Genomic DNA, 25,841 nt, shown 5'->3' on the forward strand with positions numbered 1-25,841 from the left:
CAACAGATGCTAATGAAAGGTACAATATAACATATCTTTTTTTCTGTAAAACCAATTTTTAATACAAAAACACTTTCGCAGTGTATGTACTATGCTCTGTGGGGACTGGGGGAGTGCTAAAAATGGGTCTCCTGGTGACAGGTTCCCTTTAAGGCTCACTACGTACCAGGGCTTTAACGTTTTAATTAAAAATCCCATTGACATCAATGTAATTTTATCCGTTCTGGTCAGTTTGGCAGGGATCAGTTATTCATGCATTTTTTTTCAAACGGAAGAACGTACTGCAGCCCCCGTCATTTTTTCCATTCAAAAAACACATGGATAACAGAACACAACGGAAGACATAAAATCTACATTGATATCAACAGGATTTTTTTTATTGATACGCTAAAACTCAATTCTTTACTTTTTTGAACAGTGGTAAGCAACAGTAGTGTGAACTTAGCCTAAAGAGTTTTTACACAAACTCCCTTTTCTATGACTTCAATAGAAAGGCGTTTTCTTCTGACAGAGAATGTCACCACTCATAGAGAAACTGAGTGACCGGCAGATTCTTTCTAGAAATACAGGGAGGGCGGAGGTGGATTTTCCTGCGGGTATATGTAATTGATGAAGGTAAATGTGTCCCTCATACAGAGGCAGTGCCCCCACATGTACGGTAGGGGCCCTCTCCTCACCCCGCCGGCGGTTGCCCCTTTAAGAGAAAACACGCGCGCGCTTCTATTGGTGCGACGCCGCTGGGATGGGATGGTGTAACGGAGGGGGCGAGGAGAAGTCACTAAGTCAGTCCCTCGGTTACCGCTATGGAGGAGGCCCCGTGTGTGGAGCAGGACGGCGGGGAGAGGACGCGCTGGGCCTGGACAAGCCGTCCATGTGCTCGGGGGGAGAGGTCACTGCTAGGACAGCTGCGGCCGTCACCGGGTGAGTGTGTTGTCCGTGTCACGTGTAGCACGTGTGTCCTGCCTGCAGTGCTGACCTGCGAGTATAGCCTGCCCTCTGCCACACACAGCTGCTGCCTGGCTCCAGTAACATGAAGAGGGCATTATCCATGTATTACACCCTTACTCCAAAGTTTGGGCGATTGCAGTCGAAAAATAGTCTCGCAAGCGCCATATTTGTAGGGATTGATTGCTATTTTCTGACTATTTTGCTACAACATTCCAAGAATCACATGGATTTGTGTTCTGCGCCTACATTCCCGTCGTCCTGGTGTATATAGCCAGCGTATCTGTATCTATAGGTAAACGTGTGTGTATGGGGTGTATTCACATGGTGCTGTATTTTCCGCCAACACATGCACTTCCAGGCCTGGTCTGCAGCAGTGTCATCTGATGGGTGCACGCGTGGCAGAGCGAGAGACACCCTAACCTAGCTGCCTCCCGCCCTGACTCTTTTTATTGGCTCGGAGCTTGGATTTGGCCTCTACCATTGGCTGAGCAGGCGGTCTGTTAGAGCAGCACCTTTCCCCTTTGCAGTAAGGATGGCTGAGGCATAGCGGGGAGAGCTGTTAACCCATTGCAGGTTAGGAAGCTGTATTTGCCGCCCAAAAGTTTTTGTTTTTTCTATGCAACTTGAAATGCGGTTAAAATAAAATATAGCAGAACTATGGCCGTGAAGGTTAAAAAGTGCCGGGGAGTACACAAATAGTCCGTTGTTGGTGTCATGTGCCAGGGCTTACAGAATGAGATGCCAGGTTTGCTGGCACGTTTTCTATTCTGTAGCTGGCACGTGTTGGCGTCGGTTATAGTGGGAGGCGCATATCGAGTTTATACCGGTACGGGTAGTGTATGTACAACCACTTCTCACCTGAGCTATTTTGAGATTGGACCTTTTTTCATTTGTTTTTTCATCGGCCTGTATAGCAGGGTTTTGTGGGTTTTCACAACCTGTCGTTGGTTATATTGACCACACGATTGAGGTCTTTGCCTGCGATCACAGGTTACCTGTACAAAGTAAAAGCTGCAAATGTTAGTGTCTACATGTTAACTTATTTTGTGTCAAGCACGGGCCACTCTTAAATTCATTTTTGTTTTTCTCATTTGCTATTGTAGGATCGGATTGTTGTCTTTATCCTGAAGGTAAGCCTCACAGAAGGTCCATCCGGGTCGTAAAGCCATAGCATCAATGGGATTTATTTTGGGTAAATTAGGGCATTTCTCTGTGAATTGCTGTACAAATCTTCAGCTACATGGTTATATATAGATATAAGACTGCACCAAATGAAGGTGAATGTTGTAATACTGATTCACAACAGAAGGATGTGATCTGAACTGCAATGTTGCCGTTCTTTGTAAATCCATCAACCGTCCTATTTTTTTTCACAGATACGGATCATGAAGTGCAATAAAAGTCGTTGGGTCTAGGGAAAAACTGACAGGTCTGTTTTTTTTTTTTTTTTTTTTCGGGGATTAGGCTGGGAAACCAGGTGAACCTTCAGTTTATTTATTTTTCTTGAGGCTGCAGAGACTAAATGCAACATACACGCCAATGGCAATCTGCCTCATGTGCAGCCAACTTTTGGGTTGTGTCTACATGAGGTCATATCTTGTTAATTATTGTGTGTTCCAAAAAAAAAAAGTTGTGCCGTATTCCAGGGAAAGATGGGACATGTCCTATCTTTCTCTCGTCTACGGAACAGTACGGTGCCGCGCGCCCATTGCCGTCTATGGGGGACGTATATACGCCGTATAAATGTCCCCCATACGGTTATTTGAATATAGCCTAACACTGTACCAGTACCTTGTCTGCCAGCTTTAGTCATATATGATTATAGGAGTCCCTGCATTTGAGTGGTAATACAGCTCCATACATGATTACAATATGAGGCTGCAGTCCCAAGGGTACACATCATTATCATCTCAAATATTACTATAATGATGGGACATATATGATATTTACTTATCATACAGTTTGTATTTACAGACTGAATATGACTTGTTGGGGTATGTGTACTGGTTAGATTTTCTGTAAAAAAAAAACTTCTGCACGGTAAATCCGCATCATAACGCACAAGCTTTGTAACGTGAGATTGCGGAAAAATCTGTTGAGGAAATGCCTTTCTGCTGCATATTCTACATTGGCAGTAAATATATGGCACACTTGCTATGGGTCGTGGTACGGGAGTCCACTTTTGCAATGCCAATGTTGAGATCTTTCCCCTGCAGCTTCTAAAATTCACTTGACATTTTACATAGCAGATGGTTTCTGATGCATGTGGAATGGTTACTGAATTACCATTAAAGGAAACCTACCTCTTAAAAATGGTAGTTATAACCCTCAAATACCTGGCACCATGTCAGGGTGAGCTGGTGCCGGAGCATATCTTCCTAATTTTCAGAAGGCACTGTATTGCTTGAAAAACTCGTTTATTCATTAGATTTCAACCCCCCTTCTGCGCACCATGATACATTCTCGGCGCACCATACGCGCGACCTTCTTTGCACCTGAATAGAAAGTGCCGGTGACGTGGTAGGTTTCCTTTAAGGTAGATACTATTTTGATAATTTCATACATTGTGTAAGGTTTTTATGTACTACATGTCTCCTCATGCACAATCCTGCCTTGTACCCTGACAACTAAAGGCAACTGTATAAATTACCTCTGAGATCCCCACTTCACTACACCATGTTTATATGTGCTATATTATTATATATTTATATATGACAAAATTTGACATAAAAGATGGAATTCAAGAAAATCCGTCTTATATCCACATTCATTTTTTCCGCATCCATAGCTAATTTGATATGTAATTTGATATTATGCAATTATATATAGGACCTTTTATAAATTAATAAAGGACCTTTCTTTTTGATATGTTTATGTTTTTATGTCAACAGTTTTACTGGTATATTCTTCTTACAGAAATGGATTACACACCTCAGACAAGTTGTAATGCTCGTGTCTGACTGAGGTAGTAGTTTGTGTAGTTAGGGGGCAGTGGTGTTTGCCCATGGAGATAACTAGACAAACTACTGCCTTGCCAGATGCGAGACAGGTCTTCAGGACTTCTACAGCCCTCCCTCTACCTTGAAGATCTACGTAAATTGCTGTTTAATTGGCAGGATTTTATTAACTTGATGTTTGTGTCACTCAATGTTGTGTTTTTGTAACAAGTAAAGTATCCTCTGACATCTTTACATATACATTCTGCATTTAAAATCCACTTTGTAATAGAGGTTAAATGGTAGTGAAGTTAAAACAGTGGTGCATGAACTTGTGAAATTATGCTAATATGCCTGAGGGGCTACCCTAACACCTCTGAACTTTACAGGCTGTTATTGTCTCACCTTCCCCCTCCCTCTGCACTTGCGCAGTGAGCACTTCCTGCTCAGCAAGGAGGACAGTGTAACAACTGAGGGGTTAGGGTGACCCCTCAAGCTCATTTACATAATTTTAAAAGTTGATTTGCATAACAAATATAAGATTACCACAGTCACAGTACCTTGGTCTAATTTGCAGGTTTTTAAAAAGTAACACTGTGCTGGACCACTTCCCCAGCAGCCGTGCCCCTCCATGCACACATGGCGTGTAGGTGGCGTAGTGACTATAATAATCACATATTCCTGCAATGCGCCATAAAACTTCCGTATAAACACCGATGAATCTTCCCCTTTGAGCAAGTGTCTCTGGTTTATCATGCTTAATTTTTATGGTAGATTTTCTTTAATAAAATGTACTATATCCTGAAATTTTCACTGTTGCAGCTAGGCCTTATACTGACATATGATGATTCCGTGGGGATTTGTATGCAGGAATTGTCTTGTACAACACATCGGATTACAATAGAAGATGAGGCCTTTTAGAACAAATCTCGCTTACCGTTTTTTCAGACTATAAGGCACACAATAAATCCTTTGATTTTCTCAGAAATCAAAGATACGTCTTATGGTCCAGTGCGCTTTATATATGAACCATACTTAGACAACAGCTGCCTTGAACTGTGCACATTCATCCTTATAATCCGGTGCGCCTTATATATGAAACTAGACGTTTTAGCAGGCATTTATTGAAGATGCGCCTTATAGTCCGAAAAATACAGTAGTTGCCTCTAGACTATTGCGTTCTATCGCCATGAGGCTGCTGAAAAGCATATTCCCAAATATTATTACTAGACTTTAGGTAAGATGACTCTTCCTATAATCATGAACAGAATAATAAGTAAATAGTATACATTTTTTATACAAAATCAATCTGTGACACATTTGCTTTACAGTATATCTAACCCTATATCACAACAAAGTTGTAAATTCTCTTTTGTAATTTTCTTGTGCTGTTTCCAGAAATTGTCTTCCAGCTTTATGTAAATGGTCTTTGTCCATCTCCAAAAAAAAAAATTAAAAACCGTTCATTATTCCATAAATCCGAATCTGTATTGTTTTTTTTTTTTGTATAGAATACTGTGTTTGAGACACGTTGAATGGTTCTCTACAATGAGTGAAAAAAATAAGGTCTCTCTAACTTAAATGGGGATTTTACACAAGACATTACCTGTTGATTCGCTATTAATGTCTGATAGATAGGTGTCCAACATCTGACAGCTCAACCCAACAGCTATCCGTTTTGGACAGTTTACCCAAAATGCTGACGACAGCAGAGCTTGACAGTTTACTGGCCACTGCTGACTAAATTACACTGTCTACTGGGACAGATGAGCCATACAGGGGGTTTAGATATTTTTAAAGAGCTGAATTCTGGGACCTGCACCTGCATAGACTATAAATGTCTTTCACAGTAATAGGTTTGCTGCCTCCTTGTGGTTGTAAGTGATGTTTGCTAGTGATGAAGAATAAAGAGAAACTGTCATTTAAATGTTTTTATTATTTTTTAATTTTTTTGCTGGTAAATTAATGGTTCAGGTTAATATATGAAATCCTGTTAGACTTCTCCTGCCTGCTAAACTTTTAGTTGACTTCACAGATCTGCCTTTAGTGAGAAGCAGGATAAGGAAGTGATGCACAAAAACAGACCTCTTGGAGCAAATAACAGTAAGATATCTCTCACCAGAGCTCTGCCTACCTCTATTGTGCTCAGTGCAACTAAAACCTGCTGGAATATTCCAAAACTTTTTATTTGATGTAGTCCACATGTAGGAGGAAAAGTTTCCCATTGAATCTTCCTCCCGTTCACTTCATTGCAGGTTTGTTCGGCAAGCCAATATTTCTGACTTTATATAAATGGATTGTATATATAATTTTTTTTTTTTTTTCCCCAGCACCACGACGGCACCAACCAGAGAGAGGGATCCACCCCCGGGGACAGGAAACCTGAGCATAAAAACACGCCCCTCCTATCCTACCTCAGTGGTTTCCTGTCCCTGGCGGGAACCTGAGTGTTAAGAGAATTACTACCTGGTGCCTGTCAGACGGCAGGTACTAGGTTTTGAACCCGGCCAGTGAGCTGGAGGTTATCCAGATCTGGAGCGATCCAAAGCAGCACAGGCGAGGTGCTGCGGGTCTAGGCAAAGTGTCAGCAATGATAGTTGCCATTATGTGTGTCCTAGCCCCAGAAACAACATGATGTATAATGGGGACTAGAGTGTGCCTGTTCTGGTTTTCTGCTGCACGGTACCGACCCCAGAGTGGGAGCAGGTATGCAGGGAGATGTGTCCAGTATCCGACCTCTCCAGAAGGAGGATTCACAGTTGCATGGTGTGATTCCTCCTCTCCAAACACACCTCACGTGGTGAATGGCGCTAACAGGATGGGACTTCGGGCATCCTGTACAGTACACACCTCCAGTGGAATGGGTTGTGTCTGTTGGATTATCTCTTATGAGGGGGCTCACAGAACCTGACAAAAAGGTCACCGATCCCCACAGACCCGGAAAAACCATCGTACCCATAGGAGAGTTCCGGGTGGTAAGTCTACTTTTTTTATTACACTCATGATATGAAATGTGTAATATGGATTCTAGTTAACCCATGGATACATTGGAAAACTACCAGCCATTCTAAGCTGAACATACTTGCTCTCGTCAGGTCTAAAATCCTGTTCAGTAGCTTGGGTTACAGCTTGGATTAATTACCCTTGCAGCCAGCTTCAGTTAATTGGCTAACGGCTTGCAGGTTAACCTCTTCTCCCAGTGTGGAGAAGAGTTTAGTGTGGAGGTGCCTCAAGGAAACACATGGTTTCTGTTTATTATGGCGTCCTGCACAGAACTCGCTGATGGTCAGATTGTGGTGTATGTTTAACTGAGCAGATCAGGAGACAAAAAATGCTACATAAACTGTTTGCAAGCATGCTCTGAATTATAGCCTATGAGCGCTTACTACAGCTAAGTACAGCTAAAGGGAATTCTGCACTTGTATGAGAGTTTCAGGTAGTTCAGTCAATCATCTAACGACTTGCAGGTTAGCCTCCCCTCCAGGTATGGCGAGAAGTTCAGGACTGTGACACTTCACAGAGCACATGGTTGCTCTTCAGTTATCTTGGGTCTAAACCACATGCCGCTTTCATAAAGCATTGCTTGGACACAGAAAGTGAGTTTCCATCAACATGGATCACCTGGCTCAAAATTACAAGAGGTAGAAAAACCCTCATTATCGGGTGCTTCTATGCCTGCAAACTTGTTAAGTTTGAAAGCTACTCTTTTATGGCATATTGCAGTTTGGTAACTTTGATGTGCAATTTCCTAACTTAATTCAAACTGCTCTCTCCAACCTTGTTCATCTGCATACAATAGGATATAAAAGGTTTGCTCATATAATACATTGTGGTTGTGGGGTCACTGGACACATTGACTTTATATTAGTTAGGAAGGGGCGCTGGTATTATCCACAGTTCCAGTAATTGTATTGGTGATTTTTGAGCGCCAGTGCATGGAAAGATGGGATTCCTCACTAAAGACAGAGCAGCTTTATAACAGGAGGTATAGAAGATATTGTTAATTATGCCTGAATCCTTGTGGGAGCAGTGTTCCAGAAACCAAGCAAGTTATGATAAATAATGCCAAAACCTTTACTGGGAATAGTTGTTCCTCAGATACATAAGATACGGTAGGAGATGTAAATGATGATATAACCCTGGCTGTGAATACTTCCACAGACAGAGTAATGTGAATGATGCTATACTCCTTGTTGTGAGCGGTGGTTCCACAAATACACAATAATAGTTGCTGTGAATAGTCCCACAGGCACAGAGTAATGTGAATGATGCTATACTCCTTGTTGTGAGCGGTGGTTCCACAAATACACAATAATAGTTGCTGTGAATAGTCCCACAGGCACAGAGTAATGTGAATGATGCTATACTCCTTGTTGTGAGCGGTGGTTCCACAAATACACAATAATAGTGGCTGTGAATAGTTCCATAGACAGAGTAATGTGAATGATGCTATACTCCTTGTTGTAAGCGGTGGTTCCACAAATACACAATAATAGTCGCTGTGAATAGTCCCACAGGCACAGAGTAATTGGAATGATGCTATACTCCTTGCTGAAACCGGTGGTTCCACAAATACCCAAGGTAATATGAATGATTACATAATCCTTGCTGTGAATAGTTTCCACAGGTGCACAAAGTAATGTGAATGATCCAGGCTGTGAGCAGTGGTTCCACAAGTACCCAAAATACACAAGATAATGGGGATTATGTCAAAGACCTTGATAGAGACAATAGTTTCACAGGTAAGTAAGTTAATGTGAATGATGCCAGAGTCTTTGCTGAGAGCAGCTGTTCCAAAGGTAAGCAAGTTAGGGTGAATGGTATCAGAATCTTTGCTCCAAGCAATTTCTCTATAAGGGAGCAAGATGTGGTGAATAAGGACAAAATCCTTACTGATAAGATATGCTCCTGGCGTTGTGTGCTTTGCGGGTACAGCGAACTCCAAATAACAATGTGTACCCAGACTTGGAGATTCCCAATGGGATATGATTCCCTGATGGTGGTCTGCTTATTTGTATAAGCCCGACAGTCTGCCTCTCTTCAAGGTCACAAAGGTAGAGCAAGAGCAAGTTAGAATAATAATGGTGATGGTCTTTGGTGTAGCGCCCTCATGTTCAGTGTCTCTTTTCAGATCCTGCAGATTTAAGTAATATATTGCAGTTTAAAAAAAAAAAAAAAAGGGGTTTTTTTTTGGTCTGGGACTGCGGTTGTGGAACGTACAGTTCCGATTTCCATGCGGGTTCTGCCTGGGAGCGAACCTGGGGGCCTGTCTTGTTCGTGACCTGGGGACTACCTGTATATGGACATCATTAAATCATGTGATCATATAAGGTACATTCTACAACCATATTACACTTCAAATTAGCCATTAATAGCTTGTAGTGACCAACATCCATCTGGGTATCAAATATATTCATGTGTAATAACCCATGTCCCATGTCCCTCCACATTCTATGATACAATGTGTACAGGTGCACAAGTCCCTATGACGTCAGGGAGTCATCCACCTATCATATACCTCACATAATACTAAAATAGGGGAGAGGACCCTGATATTCCATTCATATCCAGTCATTCCTCTATGCTGCATTTGTATATAGAGAAAGCTATCTGCCATTAGGGGCAAAGCTGTACCTTCTTATAGGAAGTTTTAAAATAGATAAACCAGTTAATCTGAGTCGGCAGGCCACCCATGTCCCTCCTAGTTCTAACGATGGCCTTTATACCAGCCTTACCCGGTCTTAGTTTATTTGAGATCACTACAACTTGTGTTTTGCATGAAGGGTAGAGGCTGTAATCCTCACTAGAGAGTCTAGTGGTCGGACCTTTGGAATCTAAGCAAGGTGCTGTCAGGATTCCAAAAGAGGTTCTAATAAATTATTATATATACTGTCAAAAAAAAAAAAAAAAAGATACAATGAAAACAAAGTTGCTCTTTAACGTGTTCCTTAGGAACACCTAATATAAATGGAAGATCAATCCGTTGTCCGTCATTTGTAAATTTTAAGTTATTTTGGAACATTTTATTTTCTAGTATCAGGTTTTTCTCTGGGGGGAAAAACCTTATGCTTTCTGGTTAGTATAGTTGACATCTAATCCATGGGTGATTAGGTTAAAAAGACAGTTTCACTTTTGATCCCACAGTAGGATGTTCCGACTCGCAAAGGTTTTGCCTAATTATGTAGTTACGGAGGTATTGTGGACTGGCCTCCTCTATCTTTCATTTGTCATACAGAATATTCCTTATGTTCCTTGCTTCTAATCCAAAGTCTGAAGTGGAAGAAGGTTTTTCTTTACCTAGAGGCCAATTGTTCGGTTATAATATATCTTAAGATCATGTGTATGGTGTAAAAGAAAATAATCTTTTTACTTGGTGGTCTAGACCTTTATAAAAAATAGAATCTGACCTAGGAAGTAACTGAAGAATCTGCCCCAGAAACTATCCGTGCCTTTTCTACCCGAGCACTAGCCACATCTTGGGCATAATTGAGATGGATTGTCAGGGAGCATGCGGGTTTACTCCCCCACACTTTCTTAAAACACTATCGGTTAAATGTGGTGGGTACTCTTGAACTCTTTGGAGAGAAAAGCGCTCTCCTCTGGGGGCGTGTTTCTTATGATTTTTCCCTCCCTAAATATTTCTCTCTGAAAATCTCTCTGGTTGGTGCCGTCGTGGTGCTGGGGAAAACAGGAGTTACTTACCGGTAATGATGTTTCCTCGTACCACGACGGCACCTGGTATATTCCCACCCTGGTGATTTTTTTCCTACCTCTTATTGGTGGTATTTCATGGGTGTCAAAAAATAAAATAAATATTAATATTAATATTGATATTTAAATTTTTTAAAAATAAATAAAAAAGGTAATCAAATAATTTTGTCAAAATTATGGTTACATGGAAAATGTTTTTTCTGATATACTAATAATAAGGTTCTTCCAAGTCTCTGTAACCCACTGAGGTAGGATAGGAGGGGCGTGTTTTTATGCTCAGGTTTCCTGTCCCCGGGGGTGGATCCCTCTCTCTGGTTGGTGCCGTCGTGGTACGAGGAAACATCATTACCGGTAAGTAACTCCTGTTTTTTTTTTTTTTCAACATTCAGGATTCCTCTCCTTTTCTTAGGGGGATATGTGGTGGTATGCATGCTTGATCACTGGTCTATTTACTTTTTAACTGACATAAATATAAATAAACAGTAAAAATCTTAAACACATTAGGTATCGATGCATCTGAAAATGCGTTTTCAATGCGTTTAACCCCGTAATGGAAAATAGCGCCCAAAGTCGAAATTGGCACTTTTTTGCCATTTTGAAAAATATAAAAAAAATCTATAAAGTGATCAAAAGGTCGTACAGTCCTAAAATTGATATTGAAAATATTATCAAATGTCGCAATAAATGACACCACCCACAGCTCCATACACCAAAGTATAAAAAAGTTAGAAGATGGCAAAATTAAAAAAAAAATTTGTACAGCAGGTTTTAATTTTTGTAAATGTATGAAAACATTATAAAACCTATACAAATTTGATATCCCCGTAATCGTACCAACCCAAAGAATAAAGTAGACATGTCATTTGGGGCGCTCAGGGAAAGCCGTAATATCCAAGCCCACAAGAAAATGGCGCAAATGCGTTTTTTCACCATTTTCACTGCATTTGGAATTTTTTTCCCGCTTCCGAGTACATGGCATGGAATATTTAATAACATCACTATGAAGTGCAATTTGCTACGCAGAAAACAAGCTATCATAGAGCTCTTAACGTGTAAAAATAAAAAAGTTATAGATTTTTGAAGGTGGAGAGTGAAAAATGGACATGAAAAAACAGGAAAGGGCCCGGTCCTTAACCGGTTAAAGAAAACGTTTGACCTCTGTCATTGCCAACAAAGGATACAGTTATTGACCAAATACTAATTTTTCCACCATAATTTCTAAATAAATTCTTTAAAAATCAGACAATGTGATTCTCTAGATTTTGTTTCTAGGTTTGAATATCACATCAATTACAGGTCTCTCATCTTTTTAAGTGGGGGAACTTCCACAGCACTTGTTTTGGTGGCTGACTAAATACTTTTTTCCCACTGTATTATTTCTTCAAAATCCCTCCACCCCAAAATAGATTGGGGGTAGTGTTTGTGAATGGGCAAAATACACCCCCCCAAAAAAACTGATGTAGGATTCAAGCTGCATGATAAATCTGTTGGTTTCTTAAGTCTGCTCATTATGTTGCTATAAAGCCTTGTGCGCCTTATGCTTTGATCTATACTCTGGTTTTGGATCTACTTACCTTATATCAACTCGGTGTACTAACTGTCTCTTAGACTTCTGACTGTGTACCGTCAAGGGCAATCGTCTCGTAGGCGGAAATAGTCAGGACACTTGATCCAACAAGGTCCATATGGAAGACCCCAACTAGTTCAACTATTTCTTTGACTGCACACAGTGGGACTAGAAACCTACTGAACGTTCTTCACTTTTGTAAGTAAATCTTCAGCTTTGTGATATTGAAGATATTTTGAGACCTGAACTCACGTCAACCACCCCAAGATAATAATAAGTCATGCTCACAGGGTTAACAGTCAAAGTTTATTTCATATAGTTAAAATCCTTTAGAATATGTAGAAAAACAAGCTACCTATACATTCTGATGCTTGTCCTTTCTCACAGCAACCCCCTGCCGTTTTTATTTGTGTGTTCTATAAATGATGAATAAAAACATTTTGAGAAAACATTATCTGGTCTGTCAGGAAAAGTTCTCTATAAAGAGTCAAAGGCATATGGAAGTGCAGTATAGAGCTCATACATTACCACTGGAGCCCTATCTCATGCCCATACATAACGGGGCTTTATCATTTTAGCTGTGTGTTCGAGCCACAAATCTTTGTGTCCACAAAAAATTTGCTACCTCATGCGGTGGAATGTTAAAAATCCAAAATGTAAGACGCAGGGTGCTTAGATGACAACCAGGAACGTACATTACTAGGTTTAGGACAGAGATGATCACCTGTTTGTTTCGGCACCGGGCACCGATCTTCAAGTGTGTCCAGTGTGTGTAATTTAATGGTTTAATGTGTTCACTTAGGCCTTTCCACTCTGTCTAGGGCAATGCAAACAGTCAGACATGATATCTGCCATGTCTTTAGTTGAGTGGATGAGTTAGTAACTTAAGTACCGGTACACACCCAGAGTAGAACTAGGAGCTGATATATTACAACTAGCTTTGTTATCAAATATAAAATGCTGTTTCGAGACTAATGTTACCAAGCATGGGTCGGTTCATGAATTACAACTAGCTCTCCTAGGGGGTATCATCCTGCAATGCAAATTTATGACTGTTTATATGAATAATGAAAAATTCCTAGGAAATTCACTTAGTTGAAGAGCTACAAGATGGATATAATGCTGCAAATTCTCCAGTTGTACAGGGACTCGTGGAGATTAGTGGAGTCATACATTTAAGTTGTATATGTACCTCTTGCATCTTGTGACTGTCACAAGAATGCTGCTTTTTTTTTTTTTTTTTTAGGTCAGTCTGTAATTATTATAGTTATGCATTTTTGAGACTGGCTTAAAGCTTGATTATACCTGCAGAAAAATATGCTTCAAAACAGTCTTTGAGGAAAGTGTTTTGAGTTAAAGTGCTTAGCGCTTGCTCCTTTTTCTGTTGAGGTAATGTACCAAGAATGTGCTCTTAAATTATATCCAGTATTCCCTTCTTCACCTGCCCTGACCAGCCAGGGGAATTACAAACACTGATATATCATCTAGAGAGGCCAGCTTTCCAGTAGGTAGCCTCCAACTATTCTCCTTCCGAACTCCTCTTGTACGAAGAACAAGTTCTTGAGCAGCGAGGTTATACCTAAAATACACGCAGACATTGAAAAATGTGAACTTTTATTTATTATAAAATTGAGTATTGGCTGCTATATTACTAGGCACTAGATGGCAGTATGCTGCATGAAATAAATTGTATTATAAAGCTGTGTATTTTCTTGGTGCAGTGATAATTTATTTATGAAGTCATTCAATATGTTATAAATTAGTACAATGGAAATCTCTTCTAACAATGTCTTATCTCTCCTATTATATTTAAAAACCTTTTTAGGCTCGAATAGCACATTTTCGCCACAACTATACCTTCTAATGAATCAATTAAGAACATCTACGTAACTACTTGTGGCGTAACTAGGAAACCGTGGGCCCCATAGCAAACATTTGGCTACCCCCCTCCTCCTGACCACAGCGCCTCCCATCCCCTGCCCATATTGAACATATACACAAGTTTTTTTGTTGTAATTATACAGCTTTAAAGGTAATTACAACAAGGGTTACTGCATCAAAACATTTTATTTCCAGCTGGAAACAGTTTCTTCACATTTTATTAGTGAAGGCCTCCCTTCACTAGTAAAATGCCCAGCAGTGGCCTCCCCTCACTAATAACATGTCCAGCAGCAGCCTTCCTTCACTAGTAAAATGCAACAATGAAACAATGGTTTCCCTTCACTAATAACATGTCCAGCAGTGACCTCCCCTCAATAATAACAGGTCCAGCAGCGGCAACCCCTCTCTTATAACATGTCCCAGCATCGGCCTCCCCTCTCTTATAACATGTCACAGCAGCGGCCTCCCCTCTCTTATAACCTGTCCCAGCAGCGGCCTCCCTTTACTAATAAAATGCCCCAGCAGTGGCCTTTCTTCACAAATAATAAACTTATACACTTGCCCTCCGGTGTAGAAGTGGAGATGGGGTCTTCACTGTGTCTTCGAGGTCTCTTCTGCCCAAAATGGCAGCTTGGCTACTTCAACCTCCCCTGGTTTTGACCAGAGGCACACAGTGAAGACTGGAGAAGCCGAGCGGGAGAGCAGGGCGGGTGGATCTAACAGTGGGTGGACCGTGAACGCAGTAAGCCAAAACAGAGGGGGACAGGATCGAAGGGGGGCAGGAACAGACGGAGGGGGTGGGAATGGTTGCTTAAGCTGAGCGTGGCCTATGTTGCTCATTATAGCAGGGCCTGGGCTGGGAGCACGCCAGTCAATAGACATATAAAAATTAGGCAGACATTATGAACCTGAAACTCATGGGCCCAGTAGCAGCCATTACAGCTGTAGTTATGCCTCTGATTTGTGCTTATCTTCGGTATTATGAGGGGACTCTGACCAATGGCAAATTTGGACAAAGACATTTTATTAAAGTTCTATGGATGTTATCTGACTTTAGAGCCCCTGTACACTGGATAGACATACCATAACTAACCATATGAAATTATGCCACCCGTCCATTTAAAGGGGATCAGCTAGGCCGCTAAAAGTGTTTAGATTTCTCAGTTGAAGATTTTGAAACCGGACCACATGCTTAGTCACTTGCCCATCTCAGCTACACATTTCCAGGCTATAATTTCCAGACCTGACATGATATGAAAATCCCATATTCTCCACAATATGATAGTACCTGTTTGACTGGTCAGGACCATGAGAAGTAAAGATTCTTTGAACAATATCTGCCACTTCTCTGTCAGTGATGACATCCCATAGTCCATCTGTACCCATTATCATGACATCATCAGCATTATGGTCACAACCATCCAAGTCATAAACCTTCACCTGCAAGAATAAAGAGTCTTTCATATACGAAATGCATAAATGTGTGTTTTATATGTATGATTTGTGCATCAATCATTATATGTTTGTGTGCAACAAAAATAATTCTAATTTGCAGGTTCATTTCCCCATCAGTATTTCATCCTGGTGGTAGATATCCTTTAAGAACATACTTTTTCAGGTTTTTTTTTATAGTCCATTGTATTATATGCAGATTTATTACCGTATATAGCTTAAATGTAAAGTGGATTTACTAGACTGGAGTATTCTGCCCAACCATAATAGTGATAGATTTTGAACACTGCCATAATCCAGAATTGCCCGCTAGGCAGCTGTAAATATATCATATATCAAGTTCTTAGTACTGAGCCGTTAAAAGGGTTTCTAGAGTAATCTATATTGATGATCTATCCTTAGGAATATATCATCAATATCAAATGGGTTGGAGTCACAGTTTATGTGACTACTGGAGATAACTAAGATTGGACATGTCCTATTCTTATGAATGGAACCACAGGATGCCTGCTCTAAATGCTGGGGTTCCTGATCATATTCTAAAAAATGCAGATTGTAGAATAGGTAAAAACTGATTTGTGTTATAGAAATTATTTTGGCTCAGAGAACAGTACAAAGGTGTAGAGGCAATACAGTCTATGATTTGTACAACGCTATGGCTTTTGATGGCGCTATATAAAGATTATTATAATTTATGATCTCAGTAAAGTGTCATCCTATAAGGCTGTGGCAATAGTGTGCAGCATATTAAACAATGTAAATCTTTATACAGATATGGTGTACATACCCCTGGCATACATGATAAGAATGGCTTGATGGAGATATTTGAGTTGTACACTTTCAGATCATGATCTCCAAATCCCCGTGTCACCCCAATGGTGGCCATTACTCTAGCCTGGTGGAAAAACAATGAATAATTAGCACAAATATATCCTGAAATTAAGTATTGCTAAACCAGGGTGAAGCTCACTCTTGTTTGTTATTGTATCATTTGGACCATTCATGTTCTTCTGTATCATTAAGAGGCAACTCCTCCTAGATAACTAAGCAGTTTTGTGAATAAACACACAGGGGAAGTGAGTGTTTTAAAAGTCCCCTCACATCCATATATAGAATAGTTTATATATCTGGGCAACCCCCTTAAGAAAAACAATCAAGAACTGTGCCTCTCTTTTGAGATGACTCCTGCGAACAACAAAATGTAACAATCAGGAAAACTTGCCCAGAATGTTGCACTAATTCATTCTAATTCTTGAGCTCAGTCATGGGGTACATTAAGGAGCCTCCCAATTTGCAACATAAATCCTGCCCAACTATCCCAGATAGCATATTAAGGCTAAATCTACTCCCTGCTGTTCTCCCAAGCTATCACCTACAATTTACTATGAAGGCCGTAGGTGTCAGACTCGGAGGTAGTGGATCCTCTGTACCACTGTGGACGATGATGTAAGCCGACACCTGGGAGCAGGGTCTAAGTGGTACCCGGTTTTCACCACAGCCTTCCGCAATGCAGGTTGGACTTGCTGCGGCGTGGTACCACCAGGTCGCTCCACAGGAGCAATTTTGTTTGTGGTGGCGGCCAAGGCGAATACAAATTACTCGCCAGCAGTGGCCAAAAAAGAAAATAAACGTGAGTAGATGTTGGCAGGTTCTTCTTAAATTTCTACCTAATCCTGCCCCCTTTGTGATGTGAGAGGGGCGTGGCTACATCTGTACCAAAGTGTGAGCTTGGAGACATATTCCTAATTATGTCAGATCATCATCCAGAGGTCTCCTGAAAGATATGCCCAGCATATTTCCCAGGATTATTTTGCAAATCTAGCCATACCAAACACCACTAAGAAGGAATTTAGCCATTTGTCTAATATCCATTCTGTTGGTTCTCTAACCCCAAAAAGCTTGGCGCTCAATACCCCAAAGGTATCTAAGGACATCGACATGAAATTGAAATATTTGAGTTATCACCAGGCTGGCTACGAAGTATCAATTTGCCATAATCTTATGCAGCAATTTTAGGGGACATGGCAAGTCACACATGGGACATGGGGAGCTGTCGCAGAGTCAGCATACATTAACATTTCCTATTCATGGGCAGGGAAAACACGAGGGATACGCTTAGAGGGTAGGTGTTAATTTATCTGATTACAAGACCCACACCAGACATTCCTTCTTCCTCCATGTTATAAATGTAATTTGGTTGAGATGCTGTGAGCCAAAATCAATACAAAAAGAAAAAAATGTAGAACTTATGTAATATCACTATAGTTAATAAGAAATGTGTTGTCATTTTGTTCAAAGGGGTTGTCTGGGTTTGAGACTTTTTATAAAAATAATATACAGCTCATACTCGCCCTCTCCAGAGCTCCCATTCAACATGACAACACTCATCTCCACCGACCTCTGTTTGTATACTTATCAGCGGTGACACAAAGAAAACGGCTGCAGGCTGTAGCGGGTGCACACACTGTGGTCATGTCACCACCACCTTATGTATACAAATGGAGGCCAGTGCTGTGCTGAATAAAAGGACAACTCCATTATTTATTAGATTACTTTTTATGCGCTGTAACTAGATTTTCAATATACAAACCTTTTTGCCTTCTCCATATACAAGTGGAAACTTCATGTCATCTTCTTCAATAGTTTTATAAGCCCTAAAAATATAAATGGATTTCTTAATAAAAATATACTGTATGTTGGTTGTTTTATAGAGTTACTTTATGAGCTTGGTTTACCTTTTTATAGGGGCTTCCTGGATTATGATATTGACAAGCTATCCTTACAAAAGTAATCAATATCAGAGTGGTTGGACTCTTTTTGAAGAGATCTCGTCAGGCCATGGTGCACAGCTTCTATACAATAGGGGACATTAACTATGGCGTTTCTATCAGTATTGTGACACTTTCTTACCTAATTATTAGCTAGCGTCGCCAGAAAAAAAAAAGACTTTTTCCACCTGCTCCCAAAAGAGATGTGGCTTTTGCAGAGTGGAAACTCTGACACATTGGAGCTTATTTACTAAGGGTCCCGTGGCCGCATTTCTGTCGGGTTTTCCGACTTTTCGGGAATCGCGACAGGGATTTCGAAGGGCATTGTGTCGCATTGCACCGGATTTTGGCGCAATTGCACCGGCTTTCATGCAACACAAGTTTGGGGGCGGGCCGGCGAACGATTCGACGGATTCGGACAAACCACGAGATTTAACTTTAAAATTGTGTTGCAAGCCATGTACTTACATACACCAGGAAGAAGGTGGACAGGTAAATGTGCCCCAATATGTGCAGGCATTTTTGGCCGCTGTAAACTGGCGGAAACTAGATAAAAAGAAATTTGTTCTAGCAGGGACACAAAACCATTCTATTGCACTCGGCTTACACTAGCATACAAGGAACTTGCTTTTGAAAAATGGTGTTTAAAATTAAATTGTTTTTCACAGCAATTGTTATAGATTTTGGATTTATTGTAGAACAGTCTATAAAATGTAGATGGCTGTTGGAGGCAAAACACTCACCACATTAGGATCTCTGCTGACTGTCCTTCTGGCGTCCAATTCCGACTGGACGAGCTGTCGGATGAGGTTAGCCACTGATGCATTGCCACAACGGCCATTGCTGCGCTCCTAGGTAGCGTGCTGAACTTGTTTTCCGACTGCTAGACACATTTCTGGAGCTCGGGACTGATTTTGGTCCCAAGGACAGAAAATGGTCTTGGCGCCAGAAATATATCTGCACAGCTCCACAATATTAAATATGTATCTCCTTTCCGAGAGTCGGAAAGCAAGCAGACACCGACACTTTATGTAAATGTCCCCTAATCAGTTGCATCACTTAAGTACAGAGGGTACTTGACATAAGATGTAACTGGTTCATGCTCACATTGATTTGTGCCTTGAGGACCAGACATGTTTTGTGTTTTTGTTTTTTTTGTGGTTTTCTATATTTTAGCTAGCTTTGTCTGAAAAGTATAGTTCTACCTTAAAATAGACATATTAATGGTGTTTGGCACTATATGCCATGACGTTAGATATTTCATGTGTCTGTTTTAGGGTAACTGGATCTTCTATTGTTACGATAATGACTTTTTTTTTAATATTTCTTAAATTACAATTATTCAAGTTATTTTTTTTCCTCTCTTTTTTAAATTTATTTTCACTTTTTGTCCAGAGGTCAGAATGGGGGAGGGGGAGATATTTTAATTTAAATTTTCTACTGTAACTGGGGTTGCTGTGCATCCCGAGATACAGGTGAAAATTGCACTTCTATATTATAATATTCCTTTATATAACGCTACACATGCCAAATCTGTCTCCGCTAGGGCTCACAAACTAATCAACCTAACAGTATGTTTTGGAGTGTGGGTGGAAACCTAGAGCAGTGGTGGCAAACCTATGGCACGGGTGCCAGAGGTGGCACTCAAAGCCCTTTCTGTGGGCACTCAGGCCTTCACACCAACATAGAGTTTGCCAGACAGGACTCGTAGCTTCCTCCTGTGGTCCAAGACCACATGCCTTGCTCAGCGCCATTTTAAGGCAACATCCTTTTAAACAGGAGGAGCGGGAAGGTGTGGATAGAGATGGATTAACGTTGGAGCTCCTGCTCTGGGTCCCCTGATTCTTCCTCTTCAGGGGACCCAGGAGGGAAGCTACAATCCAAATTTTCCCATCATCTTTCTAATGTATTGGTGAACTCAGGACGCGATACAATTGAAACCTGTGATACAGCAGGGATCAATAAGTTACTATTTAAATTGTCATGTTGGCACTTTGCGACGTATAAATGGATATTGGTTGTAGTTTGGGAACTCAGTCTCCAAAAGGTTTGCCATCACTGACCTAGAGGAAACCCACGCAAACATGGAGAGAACATACAAACTCTTTGCAGATGTTAACCCTGGGACTTGAACCCTGGTCCCCAGTGCTGCATTGACATTTGTTACTGTTTATGGTTGTGCTGGGTTTATACAGGAGCAGCCTCTCAGTACCAGCATCCCGGGGATAATTGGAGACAGTGGACCTGTGTACCAGAAACTGAAAAGTGGACCTAACATTTATCTGCCCAATCATGCATGCAGCCTCTTACAGCCTGTGGCTTTAATGCTACATTGTTGCCATCACCTAACATCTTCAGCACTTCTCCCCTGGAACTTTCAAACCATTTTATATCTTATTAGATGCACAATAAATAATTTAAGAATCAATCATATGCTCTTAAAGGACACCTGTCATCAGGTCTCTGTCACCATTCCTGTCATTACTACCTGTTGGAGCAGCTCACAAGGATTCTACCCCAGCCTTTATCTAGTCAATTCATACATTAATCATTATAAAATCATCTTTTCTTATGTAAATGAGTCTGGTCACATGGTCAGAGGCAGTGATGTCACTCCTGTTAACCCTCCCTTCTCCTCCCCCTGCTCATATCTGTGTGTATTGTATAGTAAAGCATAGGTAGTGTGTGTGCTGCATCTGCTGACATGCTGCATCCTCCTAATACACATGTGTGAGACACAGACATCAGCTACACAAGTACCTGACATGTTCTGCTATAACATGGCTGCCTGGATCTGTTGTATCTCTCCCATACACACACACAGGCTGCAGGGGGGCCCAGCACCAGGAAGCACATGGAGGAGCCATTACACCATTATGCAGGCTGACAGTCAAACACTGGGGCTGTGGCTGTGCCTCCCACTCATGGATAAGCTGGATAGCTTGAATATGATAATGACTCATTGGACATCTCACAGGTCGTTTGCATACAGCTTTAGGACCTCATTGCTTAGGTTTACAGGCATGTAGAGGGACAATGAAGGGATAGAGGCAATGCTCTCTAATGGCAGTTTATGAAAATATATTTAGTTTAGGGGGTTATTTTGCCTGACGGGTTCTCTTTAAACTGTGAATTTTGGTTTCTAATGCACAAGTCATAAATTTAACTTGGCTCTATTACCTTTTGTTATGGAGCTGTGTGCATCAATTATCCAACCACTGCAGTATTACTTTTGGCAATATTTCTTAAATGTGATGCCATGATGTAAAGTATCTTATCCCTGTGATGGGATTTCTGGTGATGGTAATGTTACATTACAGATTAGATTATTCCTGCACTGTGACATAACAGTGTGTATTATTTTTCACTGTGTGCATTATGTAAGTTTTTTAAAATGTGCAACTGAAAAAGTAATTTTATAGTAGGAGGGCCATTACAAGTTTTCCTATTGGGCCTTATAGATACTGGTTACACCCTTGGTATGTGATATCTAAGTTTGGGATAAAACTGGGTAGAGTTTTGTATTTCCATTACACATTATGTTTAAGTTCTTTTTCCATGTTTTGCTATTATGAAACGCAGGTTGTATTACCAGCCGGTCATGGTGTGGTCACGATATAACATTCTTTTCTTAAGTTCCTTCTGCTGAATCCTCCGTGGGAACTCAAGGCAAGTAAATTCATTACCCAACAGTTCTGGATTTATAGAGGCCTGAAAGATAATTCGATTTACAATGTGTGAGATTTGAATTACTTTTTCCAACAAAATAGTTACATTTTTAATTATACCGAAGATCAGGTGGCTGATCCTACAAAGGCTCTTTCGGACGTGTGCTAGCCATTGTTTCAAAGTCCAGAACATGTCCCCTTATATTCCTGTGAGCCAACTGCCTGAGCCACATTGTAGTAGCTCTTATTCCTGCCTGTCTTTGTGGAAAGCAATCAATCTATATCCTGGCATCTAAAACAAAACCATAAATGGTTTACTAAAAAATATATATATATTTTATGGTCACAAAAAATAAAGTGAGTAAAAACGTTGTCTGTCCCTCTCTTAAGATTTTAATTTATTATATGCATAAGAGCAGTTTCCTTGTCAAAAATAAGAATTAATGTTGGTTACATTACAACATTACAATCTTTTGTATTACTTTATTATCTTGGTTTTACACTATTATCTACCTATGTGAAGACATTGGACCTCATTTATCAAAAGTGTCTGAAACCAAAACTGTTCTAGTTGCTCATGACAACCAATCAAAGCTCAGATTTAATCTTAAAAACTGCTTTGGGAAAGTGATCAGTTCAGCTTCATCTTCAATGTATGTTGTCACCTTCTCATTACAGGGGCAGAAGGTTACAGGTAAGAAAGCAGCCCAAAAGCAGTTTAACTCATGGAGGAAGTAGAGAACTGCTCTCCCCCAGTATTTCTTCTCTGAGCTGACAACAGCTCAGCTTGTTGTGGTGTGGAAGAGTTGCTGCTCCTCGTTAATTCTTTGCAGTATGTTCGGTTGACTGACCCGGCCCCTTGAAACTTCGGGCCCTTTACTAGCTGCTATGGCTGCTACCACGGTAGGTATGCCACTGATCCCTCGTATCCTATTAATGGAAATGCTATTAGTTTTTATTTGTTCTGTGTTTGTTTTTTCCCCAGAATAGATTTATTTTACTAGGTTTTTAAGTTAAATTGGGATTTAAAATGTGTCAGGGATGACAAAAGATATTTATCCAACTTAGTGCAGTTTTCTATAACAATAGATTCTGTTAATGCCTTGACTTTGACTTGTTGGTTGCTAACGGTAATACCTCCACTTCTCTATTGTTCTGAAAAAGCTCTTTCAATATGTTATAAAACCCTCATATAACAGTAGTATGTGTAAATAGAGGCTCTTGACATTGCAGAGTGGTAAAATATTCAACAAAATACAAGTGAACATGGTCTAAAAGGGCATTCTAGGTATTTTACCATCATAACATTGTAAAAGTCACAAGTTCCCAAACCTGACTCACAGTAACATGCTATATACGTATATGACTATTTTTGGCTTCTGACTTGTCAGGGATGTTGTGGTTTTCTGTTTCAGAAATGCAGGAGCAGTGTTAGTAACAGTAAAAAGAACATCTTGCAATATTATTCTGGGAAATGTCCTCAGCATTCGGATCATAAATACAGCAGAAATTGTGAGAAACAAAAAATGTGCACACATAGGAAATATTCATACATGGGCAGGACCGAGATAGTGATGAGGTATAGGGAATGGTAAGTAAATGAGAGCATTGTGTTCTTACTAGCAACTGCAGTCTCTGCCTCTCTGTTTCCGGAGTAAACTCATGTGACATCTCAATGGTTTTCCCCTCTCGGATGATGATGGCCCTGAAAATACATGGCAATATATACTCACAAAATAGGAACATACTTTCTACAAGTTAATTTCTATTACTCATATATATATATTTTATTGTTTTCATGATGTATTCTACACTACATCTTCAAGTAAATGTCCACCTACTTGTTATAACATGTGCTATAGTAAGGATTTCATGATCCTATATACACAGCTGTTTATTATATGTGGTATGTAAATTATGTTTTCAATAACCTTAAGGTGCATTTTGTTCCTGTCAATATAATGTATAAATGTTTTTTTTTTGTTTTCTAAATAAAATATAAATTTGGTTCCATTTATATCTAATTATGCAAAAATAAAGATTTTTTTTTAAATAGATGAGAACATGGTAATCACATCTGTTAATGCTAATGAGAGCATTACCAGATTTCATCCGTGCCGTAGCTTAACAGGCTGTTACATTGTCTCCCCTCTGCTCCCTCAGCACTTCCCCCTTCCTTCCTTCTGCCTGCTATAATCTCACAGCAGCAGAGAAAGTTTCAGCACATAATGGTGGAAGTTGTGCACAGTGTAACAGACTGTGAAGCCACAGTATGGAGGGTCTTCAATAATTTCCCTCCCCAAGCACCTTTGAATTATTAGCATAATTTAAAATATTGATTTAAAAGGAAGGAGGCCATGGATAACCAATATAAGAAGATAATCACAGTCACAAAGTTTGGATCTATGAGTAAGTGTCCCTGGTATATGATGGTTGAATTTGATGTCAGATTTCCTTTAAGACATCTTTTCAATATAAGGTTGTAGATGGACTATAACCTCAATAGAGGTTGCATTTCTCTGATTTACATTAACCTTTGTAATAGCATTAGAAATCAGAGCATCTGCCATTCATGAAAACTGACTGTGTTTTATAATGTGCATCATATGCTTCCCAGTTGCTCAATAGTACCAAACCATGTGTTCAGAAAATTTTTGCTGAGATCGGGACATTCTGTAAGAAGTGGTAACCTTGCTGTTTATGATAGTTGTACCTGCTATCACCAGCATTGGCTACATATAGCTTTCCCATCAAGTAGACCGTAACAAGAGCACAGCAGCCGCCATCTATGCTGTGTGTTGTTCTCTCCCTTTCAATCCGCTTATCCTGTAACAAAGTGAAGAAAATGATGTTGGCTGTAAACCACAATGAAATTATTGATTAAAATGCAAAGTTCATACTTTCATGTATAATACATCTAGAAAGTAACTTTCTTTATTTAACATTTTATTGTTTTGTGACTTTGTGCTAAAATAGAAAAAAAATCCAATTTCCCACATCATTCTGACATGGTGAAAACATAATGGTAACATTCTCTACTGCTGGTAACTTACTGAAAGGTAAAAACAAAAATATTGCATAGACATAATTATTCAGACCCTTTACTCAGTACTCAGACCAAGCACCTTTGGTAGCCTTCTTGGGCATGTTGATACAATGTTTGTAAACCTAGATCTTCTTGCACTGTTCTCTGAAGATGCTTCAAATCAGGTTGGATGGGGACCAGCGGTGGACAGCAAAAGTCTCACCAAAGATGTTCAGTTGGGTTATTGCCAGGAGTCTGGCTGCACCATTCACAGAATTGTCATGAAAGGAAACTTATCATCAAAGTCATGCATGATAAACCAGGGACAACTACTCAGAGATCCGGGCTCTGTGACTGTGGTAATCTTTTTATATTTGTTTCTCATGGCTTCCTTCCTTCTAAAATCAACTTTATAATTATGTTAATACATCAGAACTGCTCTGGGGAACATTACTAGACCCCTCCGTGCTGTAGCTGTACAGGCTTTGACGCTGTCTCCCTCACACCCCTCAGCAATTTCCCACTCCCTCTGCCTAATGGCAGCAAAGTAAGTTTCAAAGCACAGTGGTAAGGGGAAAATGTTTCCTGCACATTGTAACAGCCTGTGAAGCAACAGCATGGAGGGGCTCTGGTAATGCCTCTCAAAGCAATTGTGGTTCATTAGCATTAGTTTAAAAGTTGATTTTAGAAGATTACCACATTCATAGTTCCTAGATCTATGAGTATATACTCAAGTATAAGCCCACCCGAGTATAAGCCGAGACCCCTAATTTTAACACAAAAAATGGAAAAAAAACCTATTGCCTTGAGTATTAGCCGAGGGTGGGAAATGCATTGGCCACAGCCTCCCCAATATATAGCCTGCCTGCCCCCTGTAGTGTATAG

General features: G+C 40.2%; 1 protein-coding gene and 1 long non-coding RNA gene across 2 annotated transcripts in view; one reads left to right on the plus strand and one right to left on the minus strand.

Moving 5' to 3' along the window:
* The first annotated feature begins 755 nt into the window (after nt 1-755).
* On the plus strand, nt 756-5,377 carry LOC140119029 (uncharacterized). The gene is made up of 4 exons (XR_011853308.1): nt 756-921; nt 2,052-2,078; nt 2,325-2,377; nt 3,840-5,377. It is a non-coding gene; the product is annotated as an uncharacterized lncRNA (long non-coding RNA).
* A 7,987-nt stretch (nt 5,378-13,364) lies between these two features.
* Nucleotides 13,365-25,841, minus strand: part of PPM1J (protein phosphatase, Mg2+/Mn2+ dependent 1J) — a 37,327-nt gene continuing 24,850 nt past the window's right edge. The window contains exons 4-10 of the mRNA XM_072137619.1: nt 24,645-24,757; nt 23,552-23,636; nt 21,856-21,974; nt 18,086-18,149; nt 16,283-16,390; nt 15,332-15,483; nt 13,365-13,741 (exon numbers count right to left, since the gene is read on the minus strand). Of these exons, the coding sequence (XP_071993720.1) occupies nt 13,600-13,741; nt 15,332-15,483; nt 16,283-16,390; nt 18,086-18,149; nt 21,856-21,974; nt 23,552-23,636; nt 24,645-24,757 (783 nt within the window). The 3' untranslated portion in view covers nt 13,365-13,599. The remainder of the gene's footprint in view (nt 13,742-15,331; nt 15,484-16,282; nt 16,391-18,085; nt 18,150-21,855; nt 21,975-23,551; nt 23,637-24,644; nt 24,758-25,841) is intronic.

The sequence above is a fragment of the Engystomops pustulosus genome, chromosome 2 (assembly GCF_040894005.1).
Source record: "Engystomops pustulosus chromosome 2, aEngPut4.maternal, whole genome shotgun sequence".
Lineage (NCBI taxonomy): Eukaryota > Metazoa > Chordata > Amphibia > Anura > Leptodactylidae > Engystomops > Engystomops pustulosus.